The sequence below is a fragment of the Hypomesus transpacificus genome, chromosome 20, assembly GCF_021917145.1.
Source record: "Hypomesus transpacificus isolate Combined female chromosome 20, fHypTra1, whole genome shotgun sequence".
Lineage (NCBI taxonomy): Eukaryota > Metazoa > Chordata > Actinopteri > Osmeriformes > Osmeridae > Hypomesus > Hypomesus transpacificus.
The window spans coordinates 2671755-2692376 of NC_061079.1; the positions used below are offsets into that span (position 1 = coordinate 2671755).

Sequence of the window (20622 nt, forward strand, 5' to 3'; positions counted from 1 at the left end):
AAAGTGATCCGAATTTCCCATCACTAGATTAGTACCAAATTGCTGTGAAAGTACCAAGTCAATGAAGTAAATTGCCTAGCACAAGTTCAAGACAAAATCAATTTACTATAGATATATAAGGTGCAGGTGTCTGATACATTCAAGTTGAGCATCTCAGGAGACTGGACCAATAATACAGGAATCAGGGCAGTTAAATAGTATCACAATATGTTTTTTTTTACTCTCACAAGAAACTCCACGGGATGACAATCAACATAACCTTTGCAAGCACAGAAAGAGGACAACATATTCTAGATTGCTTTTGATTAGGCTTTGATAGGGCTTCTGGAAATGTCCCTGACGTTCCATGTTATCATGAGCTAATATAGCAAATAAATGGTATCATAGTGAAAAAGTAAACCTGAAGGTCAGAGTTCTGCGCCTTTCTGGTGTCCAGGTTCATCCCAGAGTCCCCCCGGTGGCTGCTCTCTCAGGGCAGAGTGGAGGAAGCTGAGGCCATACTGAGGAGAGCTGCCAGACAGAACAAGGTGGACGCTCCTGATGTCATCTTCTCTCCAACAGAGGTGAGGAATCAACATGTAACCTGGAGCTGGTGTTCCCCTTTAGAAAAAGAAAGAAAGAAAAACAAAAAGGTTTCGAAAGACCTGCATGAATACATAAAAGAAATGTGTTGCAGGATAGCAGGTAAAACAAACTTTGTATCTATGAGACTTTTTTCTTGAAACATACAACTCTACAGGTTGCAGATGCTCACGAGCGGCAGCAGAAGAAACACAACTTCCTGGATATCCTGCATAGCTGCAACATGGTTTCCATCATCAGCATCTGCTCTCTGCTGTGGTAGGTCTCTCTCCTGTTGCAGGTCTCTCTCCTGTGGTGGGACTCAGTGGCGGCTAGGAAGCCCCCGCGAGGCGGGGGAGCCCCCACGCTTTAAGGGCCCCGCCCTGCATATCAAAAAACAGACTAGGCCTATATAAAAAAATTAGTGCTGTCAGTTAAATGCGTTATTAACGGCGTTAACGCAAACCCAAATTCAGCGTCAATTTTTTTATTGCGCGATTAACGCTCTTTTTGACCTAGCAAACTTTGTAGTTTTTTTCACATTCTGTTGCAACAACCACTGGCTTTAGAAAAACTACAATACCGCACTGGATCTAGCTAGACCGGAAACAAAACAACAGGCATGGCACACACTTGTTTGGGCTTGCGAGCCGGCTAAAGAGTAGTGGCAGAGCCCGTTTACGGATATCAGACATTCTCTGGTAGTAGGCTAACGTTACGTTTTGAGTTGATTGCCAGCGCCAGACGCCGAAATGGATGCCAATAAGATTCTGAATGGAAAGTTTACTTTTAAAAGGTTGCCAAATGGTTCCATTGACAAGACCAAAGTGATCAGTGTGTTCTGTCGTTGTGAACTGAGCTATCACCGCAGCACGTCGTGGAGTCTAAAATACAATTTTGATGGCCAAGCACACAGCTGATGCGAATTATCCGCCCGCTCGTCAAAGCCAGGCGATTGCAATGTTTTTTTCAATTTAAAAAAAACATTTGCACGAATCAATCCGAACCACTTTTCCATGTTGATTAGAGCATTCAAATTTGAAAAAATAATGGATGAAAAAGAAATCAAGGGACATTTAGAATAGATAAAATGTGCGATTAATCGCGAGTTAACTATGACATTAATGCGATTAATCGCAATTAAATATTTTAATCGTTTGACAGCTCTAAAAAAAATACAAACAAAAAAAAACAAGGAAAACACTGAGGGTGCCAGTGGCGGCTGGTGAAAATTATTGTAGGTGGGGCTGTGAAATATTCAGTCAATTCGGTAACCATCCTAATACAATTAAACACAAACTGCATGATACGAGATCTCTGTGAAATAATAATTATGTAATTAATGCACACAGCTATAGCCAAATATCCACATTTGTGGACTATAAATATCATTACACTCTGTTCAGAAATATTGAACACCACAGACATCTGGGCACTTGAGCCACTCTCCCTGGTATTATTAGGAAACACAACACAACTATTACTGTAAAACTCAATATTAAGGATTTATAAATTAATTTAACACAATCAATTATCTTTGATAGAACGTGCCTGTTCTTATCCACTTATTCGTTGTTTCTCACGTACAGTACAGTCGTTTAGCCTCTCTCACCTCTCTCTTCATTTGAAAGACAATTGGACAGTCCTGAACTACCCCTTCCCATCCATGAGGCCTCCCCCCTCCCCCTCTCTACAGTGATGACTCTATCCATTCAGGAGGGTGAAGTTAACAGACTTTTCAAGAGGCAGAACCCCCGCAAAGCAGCTGGGCCGGACTCTGTACCTCCTGCCACCCTCAAGCACTGCGCTGACCAGCTGTCTCCTGTGTTTACTAACATCTTTAACACTTCCCTGGAGACATGCCATGTGCCAGCCTGTCTCAAGTCCTCCACCATCATCCCTGTGCCCAAAAAGCCAAGGCCAACAGGACTTAATGACTGCAGACCCGTCGCCCTGACCTCTGTGGTAATAAAGTCTTTTGAGCGCCTTGTGCTGGCACACCTCAAATCCATCACAGACCCTCTACTGGACCCCATGCAGTTTGCCTACAGAGCCAACAGGTCAGCAGATTATGCCGTTAACATGGCCCTCCACTTCACCCTACAGCATCTGGACTCCCCAGGATCCTACGCCAGGATCCTGTTTGTGGACTTCAGCTCTGCCTTCAACACCATCATCCCCGCCCTGCTCCAGGACAAGCTCTCCTAGTTGAATGTGCCCGACTCCACCTGCAGGTGGATCACAGACTTCCTGTCTGACAGGAAGCAGTGCGTTAAGCTGGGAACACAAGGCTCTGACTCCCGGTCCATCAGCACCGGATCTCCTCAGGGCTGGGTCCTTTCTCCTCTGCTCTTCTCCCTGTACACCAACAGCTCAACAGCCCCTCGAGCCATCTGTCTGTCAAACTCTTGAAGTTTGCGGACGACACCACCCTCATTGGGCTCATCTCTGACGGGGACGAGTCTGACTACAGGTGGGAAGCTGACAACCTGGTGACCTGGTATAGCCAGACCAACTTAGAGCTCAATGCTCTTAAGACAGTGGAGATGGTTGTGGACTTCAGGAAGAACACAGCCCCACTCACCCCCATCACCCTGAGTGACTCCCCAGTCAGCACTGTGGAGTCCTTCCGCTTCCTGGGCACCATCCTCTCCCAGGACCTCAAGTGGGAACTGAACATCAGCTCCCTCACCAAAAAAGCACAACAGAGGATGTAATTCCTACGGCAGCTGAAGAAATTCAACCTGCCAAAGACAATGATGGTGCACTTCTACACAGCCATCATTGAGTCCATCCTCACTTCTTCTATCACCATCTGGTACGCTGCTGCCACTGCCAAGGACAAGAGCAGACTGCAGCGTATCATCCGCACTGCTGAGAAGGTGACCGCTGCAATCTGCCTTCCCTCGAGGATCTGCACACCTCGAGGTCCCTGAGGCCAGCGAGGAAGATTGTGGCCGACCCCTCCCACCCTGGACACTCCCTGTTCCAGCTACTCCCCTCCGGCAGAAGGCTGCGGTCCATAAAGACCAAAACTTCACACCACAATAAGTTTCTTCCAATCCGCTGTTGGCCACTTGAACAAGGCCAAGGACTCTCACTGACTTTTAAATCACAATCTGCACAATGACACCCTGCACATTGCAATTGGCACTATTGTATCCTTTTCTTTGCACTATCTGTAATTTTAGGTTAGATTGTAAATTATGGCTACTTATTTTTTATTCTAAATCCCCTTAGTATTTGCTATACTTTGCTCCTTTTGTATAGTTAGACCACATATTTAAGTTTCAAGATTCCTATATGTTTAATGTATGCACCTTCCTGCCAAAGTAAATTCCTTGTCTGTGCAAACATTCATGGCGAATAAAATCCCACACTCTTGTGTTTGAAGTTCATCATATATGAAAGTGTGCACACTGTACACATAAGAAGTCGTGCTGTATGAACTGTAGTCTCCTGCTCTCTGTATCACATTATGATGATGATTTTTGGGTTCCACGTCAATAAAAACCTGAATCCCTGTCGGAAAACTCAACTGTCATTTGACCACCTATCCACTAAAGAAAGGAAAAACCGTCTCATGGCTTCAACTGTTAAAGAAATCTCCAGACGAATAGTCATGAAAAATGTGGTTGTGAGGTGAACTCTTTCATGTCAACTCCTTGTTGGATGTAGGTCTGATAAACACACCTCTCAAACACACACTCATCTCGGTCTCTGCTCTGACCCATTTCCTTCTGTTTTTCCTTTCCACCAGGATGGTTATTACCATGGCCTACTACGCACTACTCCTTAACACCAACAACCTGCATGGAGACCCTTATGTCAACTTCCTCCTATCTGCTGTGGTCGAGCTTCCTGCTTACATCATTGCCATGCTGCTGTTGAGGTAAAAGAAAATGTATCAATCAATTTTACAACCCATCCATCCATCTGCTACTCAATTAGTTGATTGATCAAACTATTTTCGTTTAGCATTCATGCAGTTATCATGTAGCCATTGCATGAATGAATGAATCATAAATCACTCATTTAATCTTGCTTTATTAATATAGCCTATACGCTACAGAGAGTGCCATTCAATTCCCTGCAGGTACTGCCCACGCAGATTCTGTCAGTCTTCCACCCTGTTCCTAGGGGGCGCCATCATCCTCTTCATTCAGCTGGTGCCTGCAGGTTAGACACCACAGATAAACTTCCCTCTATTCTGACATCCTCTCTCTCCATACCCTCTCCATCCTGACATTCTGTCTCTCTATTTCTCTCTCTCGCGACACCCTCTTTCCATCCATAAGTCCCTGTCACACCATAACGTTCTGGTCAACATTCTCTGAACATTTTAATCGTTCAATTTCGAGTGTTCTAGGGCGAGGTGGACACATCTGGCGTGTGACTAACGTGTGACTATAACGTATGACTAGCGTGGGACTGACGCATAAAGAGCGTGTAACAGCGACCAAGTAAGACGTCAGAACGTAATGGTGTGACGGGGCCTTTACATCCTCTCTCAATCCTGACACACTCTCTCTTTTCAATTAAATCATTCTTTATTGGCATGAATTTGCTAACATTGTTGCCAATTCCATATAAGATTGAACACAATACATGAATTATTAAACTACATTTGTACAAATGTTATTACTTAATCACAACTAGAAAGCTTTCTGACGGGGTCCCCTCGACGGAACGGACTGGCCACTTGATGGTGAGGGCCTCCAGCTCCACCGTGGCGTAGCGGCTCTCAGCTACCACATCCATCAGGCACTGAAACAGGGCTAGAGTTCCATGCAGGCCAAAGGGAAGGACCCGTTAATGCCAGTGGCCGCTGGACGTACTGAAGGCCATCTTCTCCTTAGCAGAGGCCGTCAGGGGCACCACCCCTTGGTCAGGTCCAGCATGTATATTGGCCCACCCCAGGCGTGTGATTAGGTCATCCATGGCATTGTCCAGGGCATGGGGTAATTGTCGAACAGAGACACCTCATTCAGACAGCGACAGTCATTACAAAACGGGAGGGTGCAGTCAACCTTTGAAACCACGGTGACCAGACTACATCAGGGGCTACAGGGCTCCTCGATGACACCAAGCTTACAAATCCATTGGACCTCCTCCTCTATAGCCGATGGGTTGCTGGCATATCACCGTCCCCGGTTGCGTCCAGATGTCATACGACACCACGTTGTTACGGCCCAGGCAGTCGGAGAACACCTTCCGGTACTAGTCTACCACGTCCTTGAACTCGTGGCATTGGGAAGGAGCCAGGTCTTCTCCCAATTGGACGAGGTCCTGGACCCTTTTACCAGGGCTGCAAGGCGTGGTAGTTGGCTCAGACCATCTCTTGAGGAGATTAATGTGGTCCAGCTGGGCTGTGTGTGGGCATGGGCTCATCTCGGGACCACCAGCTCAGTGGTATCCTTAGTGACCTCAGAGATGGTATTCTGCATACCTTGGTTGTAACAAGTAGTTATTTGAGTTTCTGTTGCCTTTCTATTATGTCGAACCAGACTGCCCATTCTCCTCTGACATCAACAAGGCATTTTCGTCCACACATCTGCCGCTCACTGGATATTTTATATTTTTCAGGCCATTCTCTGTAAACCCTAGAGATGGTTTTGCATGTAAATCCCAGTAGATCAGCACTTTCTGAAATACCCAGACCAGCCTGCACCAACAACCATGCCATATTTAAAGTCACTTAAATACCCTTTGTTCCCCATTGTGATGCTCGGTTTGAACTTCAGCAAGTTGTCTTGACCACATCTACGTGCCTAAATGCATTTAATTGCAGCCATGTGATTGTTTGATTAGCTATTTGTGTTAACAAGCAAATGAACGGGTATACCTAATAAAGTGGCCGGCGAGTGTAGAATTTTGCCCCTAAAAGAGGGACAAAATTCATTTCCATTTCAAATAGTGAGAAATTGAGATATAAATAATGTTTCAACAAATGGAAAATTAGGTTACATTGTTTATACTGCATTTTATTTTTCAAATGTTCATTAACATTGTTATATAGTCCACTATAAAAAGGAATAGGTCTTTAAATTTTTTTATGTCAAACCGTTATTCTATTTACATTTTAATATTGTCATAGAACACCCATATTACATGTAACAATGCAAATACAATTTGGATTATTGCATTTTCCTTTTAATATCAAATAAGACTTACATATATTATATAAATTCCATACACAGCGTATTTGCATTGTAAAAGCCTTGATCGTGCGTCGTGTGACGTTTGTGACTGTGGCTAGCTAGCTATAAAGAAATATATAAGCAAATCATAATACAATTGTAGTATATCCCTCCCGACAGATGGTACAGTGTTCATTTTAGGACATCCTCAGACTCAAACGAAAAGGCGTCAAGTCTCAGACCAAACGGCTTCAGTCTCAGAAAAACCTCTGTCATTCTCAGACAAAACGTCCTCAAACTAAACGCCGTCAGAAAAACATCTGTCATTCTCAGACCAAACGCTCTCAAACCAAACGCCATCGTTCTCAGACAAAACGCTCTCAAACCAAACGCCATCGTTCTCAGACAAAACGCTCTCAAACCAAACGCCATCGTTCTCAGACAAAACGCTCTCAAACCAAACGCCATCGTTCTCAGACAAAACGCTCTCAAACCAAACGCCATCGTTCTCAGACCAAACGCTCTCAAACCAAACGCCATCGTTCTCAGACAAAACGCTCTCAAACCAAACGCCATCGTTCTCAGACAAAACGCTCTCAAACCAAACGCCATCATTCTCAGACAAAACACCCTCAAACTAAACTTTGTCAGCATTTTTTTTGTCAAAGTTAGTTAGCTAGCTAGATGGGGGAGCTGCTGACTAGCTTTCTGAATTAGCTAAAGTAGCAGCTTTTAAAATGAATACCATGGTGTTATTTCGGTTAACTGGTACAGCAAGAAAACTTACTTTTGATATAGCTAATACAAAATACGTAACTTTATTGGCGGAACAGTTGTTCAGATCGACGCGCCGCATGTTGATGACGTTTATGATTCTTTAGCAAAGTTTGTTTGTAGTATCCATGACAACCGGAGGACTACACATAGGTTTACGTTACACGAGTGAACTAGCTTGCAGAAAACAACTATTTTTTATTAGCTATATCTTGCTGTACCATATAGCTATTCTTGCTGTACCAGTTAACAGAAACGACACAATGGTATTCACTTTAAAAGCTGCTACTTTAGCTAATTCAGAAAGCTAGTCAGCAGCTCCCCCATGATCTAGCTAACTTTGATAACAAAAAATCAGACAAAGTTTAGTTTGAGGGCGATTTGTCTGAGAACGATGGCGTTTGGTTTGAGAGCGTTTTGTCTGAGAACGATGGCGTTTGGTTTGAGAGCGTTTTGTCTGAGAACGATGGCGTTTGGTTTGAGAGCGTTTGGTCTGAGAACGATGGCGTTTGGTTTGAGAGCGTTTTGTCTGAGAACGATGGCGTTTGGTTTGAGAGCGTTTTGTCTGAGAACGATGGCGTTTGGTTCGAGAGCGTTTGGTCTGAGAATGAAAGATGTTTTTCTGACGGCGTTTAGTTTGAGGACGTTTTGTCTGAGAATGACAGAGGTTTTTCTGAGACTGAAGCCGTTTGGTCTGAGACTTGACGCCTTTTCGTTTGAGTCTGAGGATGTCCTTAAATGAACACCGTAAGATGGTCTGACGCTTTACTGACGATTGCACGATTTATTAGAAATCCCACAAACAACGTAAGAGTTGTGTATAAAGCACCAGCAACAATCAAGTGTTAACATCTCCTTGCTATTAGCACCACTGTAGTAGCTTATACACATAGCCATTAACAATGCTGTTTACGAACAAATACACAGTTATTACAGTTGTTAGTTATTATATATATTAAACATTGACAAACCTTTTGCCTCTTCGGGGGGGCACTAATACCGTAACTATTTCTCAACTTTTTTAACAGTCGTATTCTCCATTCCTTTTTTCTCTCACCGTTCTCGAGCGCACAACTCAAAACCGTTCTCGCGCGCACAACTCTATTACCGTTTTTACCCCAGAGAGTCCTTCAGAATAAAAGCATTTAAATTACAACAGGAAATGCATAACAAAAAATAAGAAAACAAGCAGAACATGTAACAAGGGCAAAACATTCATAGTAGTGCAAAATGGACTAGTTACAAAAATAGATATATTATTACTAATAAGTTATTACTAGTACATGGGATTTCAACTGCTTGTGGCAGTATTTTAGTCTTTATTTCTCATGTCATCATGTTAAAGTTAAAATCGAATCGTTTTTCACCCAAAACAATGCATGTTTTCTCTTCTATAGCTACCGTAGACAACCCTCTCTCCTGACAACCTCTCTCCCTGTCCTGACATACTCTCTCTCCATCTTGACATCCTATTGCTCCTTAGGTAATTAACGCTAAGTGTTAAGTGTGTTAAAGGAAACATGAAATGCTGTTTTTGGATGCTTTTATATAGGCCTTAGTGGTCCCCTAATACTGTATCTGAAGTCTCTTTCCCGAAATTCAACCATGGTGCAGAATTATAGCCACTACGAGTAGTCCCACAATGAGCTCTCCTCAGAACGCGCTGTTTTGGTGTCTGTAGCTTTAAATGCTAATGAGGAGGAGAGGGGCGGCAACATGCGCTAATGTTTACAACGGATGGATCGCAATGGCTCGTAGCCCCCGTTGCTGTAAGATGCTTCGAATTTAGCCATTCTCATCTGATTACCCTGGTTTGCAGAGGTGCACACTCATAGTCATTTCAATGAAGAGAAAGGCCGCCATAACACCAACAGCAGAACGATTATCCAAATAACAAAGAAGTGTACAACACTGGCGTTACAGCGTTTGTATTCACACACATAGGCCTACTTGATGCCATCTATCTTTACATTAGCAACAGCAGCTGTTAGCTGCAGAACTAATGTTACAGCCACATTCTAAGGGTAGCAAGCTAGGTAACCATATACAGTAAAGCAACAAAATGATATGTTAACTTACTTGTCCAAGGTTTGTAGCTTGACCAAGGAGAGTTAGTAATGATCCAGAATCTTATTTCAGCAAGGCCAGTTTTGTATTGGCTCAAGTTGAGGAAACAGTAGAGGCTGAAATGTTTGGCGCAGACATACAAAACTTTGTGAAGTTGTGTCGGCGCAATTCCAGCGAAAATTAAGATACTGGTTGTGCAGAAGCTTGGATGAAAGAACTAAAAAAAAACTTTTGTTTTGATTTGTACATCCAAGCACTGAGCAACTGTCATGCTTCGTTTGTTTGCTCGCCATGATGTCTCCAGGAAAAAACGATATTGCACTCGCCCTTGCACGGTGGTAGCTCAGTTTCTCATGGGCGGGCCAGATGATCTGGACGGGCAAAGCAGAGAGAGGGGAGGTAACCTTCCCCCTATCTACGTCACTAGGGGGAGATTTTCAAACAGAGCAATTGAGACTTCATTTTGTCAAAGGCGGAGAAGAACACGCAGGGCTTGGTTTACACTTATCAAAAATTCTAGCCACTGGGGGACCAAAGGCAGGCTAGGGGAACTCATATTAATGTTAAATAACCTCATAAAATGAAGTTTTCATGTCATGTCTCCTTTAAGTGTTAGCTTGATTGAGTTATGCGTTGGTCTAAAAGGGGGTATGTATCGATAGTAGAAACCTTGATCAGCAACGCTGCTATTGGTTTCTCACATAAGTCTATGGCTGCTCACCATGGCCAAAAAGAGCGCCCCATGTTTTCCGCAACAGAGCAAGAGCTTGCCCGAAGGCTACTCCAAATTGGAAGATTTAACCAAACTGCAGGGAACACCTAAAGGATGCAAAATCCAGGAGAGGGCTGGCAAAAGGTAGCAGACTATTTACATGTAGTGACCACGTTAGATGTTTTATCGTGTATTACAGTAGGCTATTAGTCTTTGTATTTTCTTATTTTCATAATTACTTTGTTTATCATCTAATGTCATATAATAATTAAATGTGGTTCCAACAAATTAATGATGTAAATGACACCCTCACAAGAAAACCAATAGGCCATCTCTCAAAAAGTAGGCTATAGTAGCCTATCTGGCTGTGCTAATTGGATCTATCTATCACGCAATGTGCGATTAATATTAAATTCTGCTTATTGAATGATTATTCAGCAATATGAATTTCAATAACCTGAATTCCCGCAATCTGAATGTCAGAAATGTGTATTTCTGGATAAAAATTATTCCATTTTTTTAAATGTGGATACAAATAATTCAGATATGATATATTCAACAGAAAAATATTTCAGTTTTGGGAAATTCGACACACAAATATTTCAGATCTTTCATATTCAAATTCAGATACTTTTGTCAGCTTTCTAGCTCCATAGTAGAGCCGCAATCAAATCCTGTTTACATAAAATAAACCTGCTCCCGAGCGGGTTCAAGCTTAAGGACCTGTTGCTATGACAGCAAGTCCAGGATGAGCTTTGAAGAACCGAACAATCCAAGATCATGACAAAGCGTCAACAATCAAATCCAGCTAACTGAGTTAGCGGCGTACGGAGAACGAGCCCCAGGGGTGTATTCCAGAAAGCGGGATCAAAAAGCTGTGAACCTAACCCTGAACTCTGAGTTGATTTACCCTAAAATGGGAAACTCCGACTTTCGGTTAGGGTTATGGTTAATTCAAAAGCTGATTTGAATTTGTTAAATCAATTCGGAGTACGTCCACTCTGAGTTAAGTGCGGGTTTGAAAACTATTAAAAGCCAACATCAATGGAGCTCCCATTACAAGGATTCACTATGGCACCTGGCGACAAAAAATCGTTGTCCTACAACCACAGATAGAAGTGTTAATATGTGTTTATGGTGAATCTGACCACATATTCCAGAAAAAAAGCAATTCAGCTTGGAGACAAGTCTGAATGGGATGATGGTGTTGAATGCTGAGCTGTAGTAAATGAACAGCATTCTCACATACGTATCCCTTCGTCCAGGTGGGAGAGAGTGGTGTGCATAGTCAGAGCAATGGCATTGTCTGTAGACCTGTTGGACCGGTATGCAAACTGCATAGGGTCCAGGGTGGGGGGCAGCGAGGAGCAGATTAATGATTTGACCAGCCGCTCGAAGCACTTCATGATGACAGAGGTCAGTGCTATTGGGCGAAAGTCGTTCTTACATGTGACCTTGGTGCTTTGGGGCACAGGGATAATGGTGGTCCTCTTGAAGCAGGTGGGGAGTACAGACAGTCTGATGGAGAGGTTGAAGATGTCACTGAAGACCCCTGCCAGTTGGTCAGCACAGCCCCTGAGGGCCCTACCTGATATGCAGTCTGGGCCAGGTGCCTTGCGAGGGTTGATCTTTTTGAAGCACTGCCTCACCTTGGCTGCAGTAATGTAGGCACACCACTGGCTAGGCTTCCAGGTAGCTCCACTGCAGGGCGGTCAATGTTTCTCTCAAAACGAGCGTAGAAGGAATTCAGCTTGTCTGGCAGTAGGACAGAGGACTGTGTCTCACTGTAGCCTCTCCCTTTGTAGTCTGTAACGGCTTTAAGTCCACTCCACATGCGTCTGGGGTCAGAGCCATGGTAGCTGGACTCCACCTTAGTCCTGTAAGCCCTGTTAGCTACTTTGATGGCCTTCTGAAGAGTACTTCTGGACAGACTCAAAGGTAGTCCTGGGCTACATCAATAACGATGCAAGGCGCTTTCACACCTTTGTTGTCAACCGAGTCCAGAAGATCAGACATATCACAAGCCCCAAGCAATGGTTTTACATTCCCACGAATGAAAATCCAGCATCCAGGGTAAAAACTGTAAACGAGTTGCTTGCTTCCAACTGGTTCACTGGCCCCACATTCCTTTGTGAAAATGAAATACCTACACCTAAAGATGTAGTACTGTATTTTCCCCTCAGGAGATCCAGAAGTCAAAAAGGCACAGACTCTGCAATCAAAGACTGCAGAATCGTTGAGTCTTGCTGACAGCCTGTCCAAGTTCTCTTCATGGTCCCAAACCACCAGGGCTGTGGTTCGCCTTTTGCGATGAACTAAGAAAATAAAGTAATGCGCACCTTCTAAAGTCAGTGAACAGGAAAGTGCTTAACATGTCATAATCCAAGATCTGCAAAGTCAAACGTATGATAAAGAAATCAAGCTGTTAAACAAAGGTAGTCAACTACAGCGTTGCAACAAACTGCACCACCTTGACGTGTTTCCAGACACAGACGGTATCCTCAAGGTCGGAGAAAGACTCCGCCACTCATCCCTTGCCGTCTCATTCAAGCATCCAATTGTCATCCCCAAAGAGCATCATGTGACAAAGCTAATAATAGCTCATAACCATGACAGGACAAAGCATCAAGGAAAAGGCCTCACCATTAATGAAATCAGATCCAATAGCTATTGGATTCCTGAAATGAGCCGAGCAGTTGCAACGTATGTTCGCCAACGTGTGACTTGTCAGAGACTCAGAAGATCTACGGAAGGCCAACAAATGAGCGACCTTCCTCCCTCCCCACCCTTCACATATTGTGGTATGGACTGCATCGGTCCTTTTTTCACTACAGAGGGAAGCAAACAGCATAAACAAAAAGGGCTACTCTTTACCTGTTTCTGCTCACGGGCCGCGAGATGTTGGAAGATTTGTCCACAGATGCTTTCATCAAAGTCCTGCAATGTTTCATTGCAGTTCGCGGTGCAGTCCGTCAAATTCAGTGCAACCAAGGCACTAACTTTGTTCTAAAACAAAGTGCAAAGTATGAATTTGAGGGCAGCTTTGCAAGAGCTCAATGCACAACGACTCAATACATTTGTCACTAAAGCAGTGTGACTTCGTCATGAATAAGCCCCACTCCAGTCATGCAGGCGGCGTGTAGGAGCGCCAAATAAAGATGGTCAGGAGTGTGCTGAATTCCACGCTAACACTTCCCCATGGCAGACTCAACAATGCTTCACTACGAACTCTACTCTATGAAGCTGTGGCCATAGTCAACAGTCGACCCCTCACTGTGGATAAATTAAACAGTCCAGACAGCCTGGGACCCCTCACCCCCAATCATCTGATCTAAGGCTGGAGGAGAGACTTGATGTAGTCGGGTGCAGTCCCGTTCACTGCTCGGAAGGTCAGTACCAGGGTCTTGAATCTGATGCGGGCCGTGATGGGAAGCCAGTGGAGGGAGATGAGGAGCGGGGTAACGTGGGAGCGTGTGGGTAGATGGTAGACCAGGCGGGCCGCTGCGTTCTGACTCCTCTGAAGAGGGCGGGTTGCGCATGCTGGGAGACCGGCGAGCAGCGAGTTGCAGAAGTCCAACTTGGAGAGGACAAGTGCTTGGACAAGCAGCTGGGTGGAGTGCTCAGACAGGTATCTCCTGATCTTCCGGATATTGAAGAGGGTGAATCTACACGACCGGGAGACAGCAGCAATGTGGGCCGTGAGGGAGAGCTCATCATCCATGGTAAGCCCAAGGTTCCTGGCAGAGGATGAAGGGGTCACCGTTGCAGATCCCAGGGTGATTGAGAGGTTGTGTGAGATGGAAGGTTTGGCCGGATGGTGAGAAGTTCTGTTTTGGCGAGGTTCAGCTATGTGGTGCTTGGTCATCCAGGCGGAGATGTCTGCGAGGCAGGCCTCAATCCTAGCTGAGATCCCCGGATCGGTCGGGTGAAACGACAAGTACAGCTGCGTGTCGTCAGCGTAGCAGTGGAAGGAGAAGCCATGGGAGGTGATGATTGGTCCAAGTGAGGTAGTGTACAGAGAGAAGAGGAGGGGTCCAAGGACTGAGCCCTGTGGGACACCAGTGGAGAGCTGGCGAGGGTCTGACAGTTTGCCTCCCCAGGAGACCTGGAAGACTGGAGTGCAGTGCCAGTGATGCCCATCTCAGAAAGTCTGTAAAGCAGATCTGGTGGTTTAAAATTCCAAAATGTAGAAAGAGCACTGGACTACAGAACATTCTCTTACGCCAGGTTCTCACTAAAGCATATTTCTACGGACCTATCTGAACAAGGTGGATGGGCTCCCAATTTTTGTTCCACATACCTATAGGCGACATATGAAAACATCTGTGATCTGATTGGTCTTATGCATCCAAACGCACTCAAAGGTTTAACAGTCAAGCACACTAGCAGATACAAATTGCATCGTACAGTCACAAAAAATACTCAATAGTAAGAATGTGGTATAACCCTCGTAATTCCTCACCCCATTGTCCTGGAAAACCCCAGACCTCCCGGCAGTGGCCATCTTCCTGGAGATGGTGGGGAAGTTCGGCATCACATCTGCATTCTGCGTGGTGTACGCTGTCACGTCCGAGCTGTTCCCCACTGTGGTGAGGACTACGTCCATGGGGACCTGCTCCATGGCTGCCCGCATCGGCACCATCATCTCCCCCTTTGTCGTCTACCTGGGTGAGATTTCTCTGCCGATGTAGCATGATTGTTGAAGTGTGTTACTGTATGTAGTATGGTTGTTTGGGGTGTATCTATGTGTGTGTAATGGTTATTTAGGTATTGTCTGTGTATATCATGGTTGTTGAGGTGTGTAACTGTGTGCAGCATGGTTGATGAGGTGTATTACTTTCAAATGAATGGGTTGTTATCAAGCTCTGTGGAAGCCGGGTAATGACCATTCAGGTGTGAATCAGGTGTGTTGGAGCAGGGAAACGTCTAAAACATGCAGGACAGTGGCCCCTGAGGACCAGGATTGCCCACCCCTGCTCTAGATCAACATTACCCAATGCGCTGGAGGGAGTCAGTGAATACAAACATAAATGTCAACTGCTAAGGTGGAGGGACAGTGAAGTTTCAGACTCATCCAAGCAAATATTTAGGGGGTGTATCGTGTTATGCGTGACATTTTTTGTTCTTTTGCGCATGCAACTTCAAAGTCCTAAAACCCCAGACTCCACGGATTAGCACCGTCCTATCTCTTGGATCTCCTCACACCCTGTCACCCTATAAAGACACTACAATCCCAAGATGCAGAATATCTGGCGGTTGCAAGCTTCCCAGCATCAAGATGAAAACAGCAGGGAGCAGGGAGTGCTCGTGTAGAGCTCTTCTCCTCTGAGACAGACTTCCTGTTTCAATCAGGAAGGCTAACATGGTCTTTGTGTTTAAGGCTGCATTAAAACCCTGATTTTTTCAGTTGTAAGGGCTGAACTTCTGTACTAGATCACAATTAACCATTAGGATGAAGTCCCACCACCTACCCATCCTCCTCCCTCTCTCCTTTTTGTCTCTTCCTTATCCTCTCTTTCATGTCTTTACCCCTCCCCCTCACACAGGTAAGTACTATAAGTACCTGCCCTATATCCTGATAGGCAGCCTGGCAGTGGTATCTGGCCTGCTGTGTTTTGTGCTCCCCGAGACCTTTGGCATGGTCCTCCCTGAGACACTTCCCCAGATGCCAAGGCTGAGAGGGTAAGGTGCTACTGTGTATTTTCGCTTGTCTACTGTATAGCTTCTATTGTTTTTTTCATCTTGGGAACATCTTGGGTTTCTATTTAGCGTCTTATCCATATGATGCCACAGTGATTAGCTGTTAAGGGAAATCCATATTTTTTACATTTTATTTTTCATTCATGTAGCACAGTTTTATTCAAAGCAACATACAAATTGTGTATTTGGAAAGTCCAGCACAAGGTCAGAAGTGTGTAGTTAATGGTCACATCGCAAAGTAACCACATCTTAGCAACCAGGAATGGTAAGCAAAATACATACTTTAATGCAACAATAACGTTTGAATCACTTAATTACAGTGCAGCAAACGTCTCAGTTACAGTAGCAAGGTAATTAAGGCACGGTAAACAAAAAAAATACTACAGTGCAACAAAAAAATTAAATTACAGTGGTAAATGTATTGTGCAACAAAATCAACGACATAAGTGCAACATCAAACACTTTTGTGAGTGCAGTTTCTTTCCAGACAATGGAGCAACCGAAAGGAAAAAAGGAAAGAAAGTTGTGTGTGAGTAGTCAGAGAGATTTTAAGTAGTGGGAGGACATCTCAGCTTGTCTGGTTTTCAAGTCAGACAATCCCAGATTATTTTGATGAGTGTGGCAGAGAATGGGAGGTAGAGAAACATCTGAGTGTGGTCAGTGTAGCAGTGGTAGTAACTCACTCGTGATTGAGCGGGCGAAGCACTGATGTTAATACACTATAGTTATTATAGTGTTAGTGTATCATCCAGAGGAGTCCAGGTGCACGAGGGTGAAGGGGAGGGCCATGTTTTCTTTGTCACCTACAGACCAGTTAGCTCTGTAGGCAAAAACTGCAGGGGGTCCAGAAGAGGGTTTGTGATGGATTTGAGGTGTGCCAGCACCAGACACTCACAATACTTCATTACCACAGAGCAGGGGCGTTGTTAGACATAAAGCTCTACTGGGGCACGGCCCCTATTCATATCCTTTTGTTACATTTACATTTAGTCATTTGGCAGACGCTCTTATCCAGAGCGACTTACAGTAAGTACAAAGACATTCCCCCGAGGCAAGTAGGGTGAAGTGCCTTGCCCAAGGACACAACATCATGTGGCGCGGCGGGGAATCGATCCGGCAACCTTCTGATTACTAGCCCGACTCCCTCACCGCTCAGCCATCTGACTCCCTGTTCTTCTTCTAAGCTTGCTGTGCACAATCCACTACTAGGCTATAGAAACTCTCCTTGCTTAACCTACCACAATTCTGACTTGTGTGCCGAGTCCAACATCTGGACTTCTGTGTACGTGCTGCAGTGGCTATTTGGAAAGCTCAGAGGAGCGCTAACATGGAATTCTGCGTGCATTGGTTTGTGTTTTCAGTTTGCTTTGCCAGTTACTGCTTTGATTTTACAAGCGTTGATTGGGATACTGCATAGATCTTTTCCGGGCTTATCAATCTAAATCAGACCTGGGGATTTTAGGTCCCAGTCCCCACGTGAGGTAAATGAAAAATGAATAAATAATTGTGTTAAGCGGTAGGAAATCTGTATTCCTGAAAGACTACAGTCAGAGCCCGTCTACAGAGAGCCTGTCGACTCCCTATTAAGCCCCATTGTACCAAATTTGGTTGCAGTTCCACCAGAGTTCCACTTGGGGTGATCGCGAGCGAGTGTCAAATGAATGGGAGTCTAGGGAGCTAAACGGCAACATTTTGTCTGTTTCGCCTGATTGTTGTAGAAAAATCTCAGATTTGATGGTAGTTTTTGCATGTTCAACATGGATTATAGGTCGAAAGTTGATTGAACGAGTCCTTTTGATTTCTTACAGGGTGAGTCGTTGTTGCCCATAACATGCTAGCATTCTGCTAATGAATGCTGATTGGTTAATGAAGGACTGACTACGACCACAGATCCCGCTTGATGATGTCCGAAGCGGAACCAGAATGTCAGAGCATTAGCAACATTAACAACAACAGTAGCAAGCCAAAACTCTTTCTAGCATGTGGGCCTGTGGGCATGTGTGCCTGTGCCCCAGTAGAATTTTAATGTCTAACAACGCCTCTGAGAAAAACTGAACTGAACTGGAAAACATCAAAAGCACTTATTGCTTTTGTATAAAGTTAATCAATTGCTGGTCTTTAACATACATCTTATGCATTTTTGTGAAGGTTTAAAGGTATGTAAAAAAAATACAATGATACGTTTGGCATATTTTCATAGCCTTATTGTAACGTATTACCAGTAGCAGCTCAAAACGATATAATTTACAGTTCTTTTATAAAGTAATACAATTCTTATTGAGCAGAATTAAGTTCAGCCTATTGGTTCGGCCCGCCCCAATTTCCCATGTGGCCCTTCGAGAAAATGTATTTCCCACCCCCTGATCTAAATGAATGCATTGACTAATAAAATAAATTGTTAAAACTCAAACTTTACATTTTACTGGGGCACAGCAGATTTATACTGGGGCACATGCCCCAGTAAAAAGGGTCTAACATCGCCCCTGCCTCAGAGGTCAGGGCAACGGGTCTCTCATTAAGTCCAGTTGGCCTTGGCTTTTTGGGCACAGGGATGATTGTGGAGGATTTGAAAGGTGTTGAAGATGTTTGTGAAAACTGGAGACAACTGATCAGCACAGTGCTTGAGGGTGGTTGGAGAGTCTGGCCCAGCTGCTTTGTGGGCGTTCTGCCTGTTGAACAGTCTGTTAACTTCTCCCTCCTGAATGGAAGGAGTTGTCTCTGTGGGGGTGGGGGCCTCTGGGGTGGGCAGGTGTGAGTCAGGACAGTCCAATTGTCCTTTAAAACGACAGTAGAACTCATTCAGGCAAATCATTTTATCTAAAGCAAAGTACAAGGGGGATTTGAACCTTCAACTTTGATCTGCAGTTAAATGCTGTATCACTGAGATATACCTTTAACTTACGCCAATAGAACTGTGGTGTGTTTACATGAACCTGTATCAGTTTTATTCGTAAAATATTAAGTATATTGTATTAAGTCATATTAGATCTTGATTACATAGCGTTGGATGTGACACATTGTCTGTTTTGTTTGTCCAGGTTGAAACACAGAAAGAGGTCCATAAAGAATGATTCTCCCAAAGAAGTGAAGGAGGACCGATTCTGATTTGATTTTGTAATGAAGTGACAAAAATCATTTTTTCATTCTTTCCTTGAGGGTTTAGGTTGGTTGAGGGGTAGTTCTATGGGAGTATGTGAAGCCCATGCTTGCGTGTAAAAAGGGCTATAGAAATAAATGTTGATTTGATTTGATGAAGTCATGTTTTTTAATGTCTTTATTATCATAGGCACCCAGGAGTACAAGATTCTCTGAAACGTAGTCTGGGTCAGTAAGCGTGAAGAAACCAGACAGTATGGCCAGAAACCCTATTATAGGGTGGCCATCGGCCAGAGAGGGCCAGTGGTTAATTTAAGGTGGCCGATAGGTCTGGTGGTTATTTTGGGGTGGCCAAAAGGGCCAAATGTTTTTTTTGGGTGGCACATTCACATAATTTACTTTCTAACATATGTCTATTGTCAATGTCTATTTCTGTGAGAGTACATTGAGAACAATGCGAAAACCGGAGACACATTCCTTGTATGTGTACACATATTTGGCCAATAAAGCTGATTCTGATTCTCATTTACATTATTAGCTTCGGAGATCGCCAGAGATTAGAACAGGACATGGGAGCAAAAGTTTCAATTACTCATTCAATGGCTCCATGATCCTGGAATTCTCTCTTGAATCACAGTTAGACAGTTGGTTGATGTTAATATCATGGAAGAATATAATTGCCTCTAGGACAGCTGTTTTTAATAATCATTGTGTTTTTTCTATGCACTATATATTCATGTAAATATGTGTACCTGTTTTGTTTATGTTAATGTCGTTTGTCTGAAAATCTTTTCCCCCTACTGCAGCACTGGTCTCTTGTTCAAGTTTGTGTTAATGTAGTTTGTCTGAAAATCTTTTCCCCCTACTGCAGAACCGGTCTCTTGACAAAGAATTCTATCTCAACAAGAATTAACTGAATGAATAAAAATCCATTAAAAAATTGTTCTACTGAGAAAAGTTTTTCAGTCAGTGGAGTTGCCAAGCTTCATGACGGGGTATCGTCTGGGTAAGCTCATAAAACCAGATGGAGGTGTCTCAAGTGACTTGATGAAGTCGGTTTAGGCAGAATCTATAGTAACTTTGACGTGACTAAAGAATTCAGTTATTTGTTTGATGCATATAAACAGCTTTGTGATATTGCTACGTGTAATATGCAATCATGAATTACATAACATAATTACCGATTATAACAACTATCTACATTATGTATAATTAGGCCACTCTATTATTTAGTAAGGATGCACCGATACCGATAGTATCGGCCCGATACCAAGCTCAAGTACTTGTATTCGTAAAAATACCCCCGATACCAAAGACCGATACCTCAAGTTTTTTTTTATTTTTTATTATGACAATGGTGTAGGTGAGAAATGAAATCTATATATGTATATATAGCTGCTTGGTGCATTGTGTTCGCTCCCGGGGTGTCTGTTAGAACACAATTGTTGGACACGGCTTTCTTTTGTAGCTCTATATTTATTGCTAGGAAATTCGCAGAGTTTTTCATTTCTTAACCTACATGAATGAGTGTGGTGGTGGTGCTGAAACAACACAGAACATAGACAATTAACA

The 20622-nt window shown here is 43.8% G+C and overlaps 1 protein-coding gene across 1 annotated transcript in view; it reads left to right on the plus strand.

The window, feature by feature from the left end:
• LOC124482529 (solute carrier family 22 member 5-like) overlaps window positions 1–20378 on the plus strand; it is a 33897-nt gene extending 13519 nt beyond the window's left edge. Inside the window, exons 5-11 of the mRNA XM_047042884.1 lie at window positions 437–563; window positions 740–840; window positions 4322–4453; window positions 4658–4740; window positions 14740–14922; window positions 15801–15936; window positions 18993–20378. Coding sequence (XP_046898840.1) covers window positions 437–563; window positions 740–840; window positions 4322–4453; window positions 4658–4740; window positions 14740–14922; window positions 15801–15936; window positions 18993–19059 — 829 coding nt within the window. The 3' untranslated portion in view covers window positions 19060–20378. The remainder of the gene's footprint in view (window positions 1–436; window positions 564–739; window positions 841–4321; window positions 4454–4657; window positions 4741–14739; window positions 14923–15800; window positions 15937–18992) is intronic.
• Window positions 20379–20622: the final 244 nt, after the last annotated feature.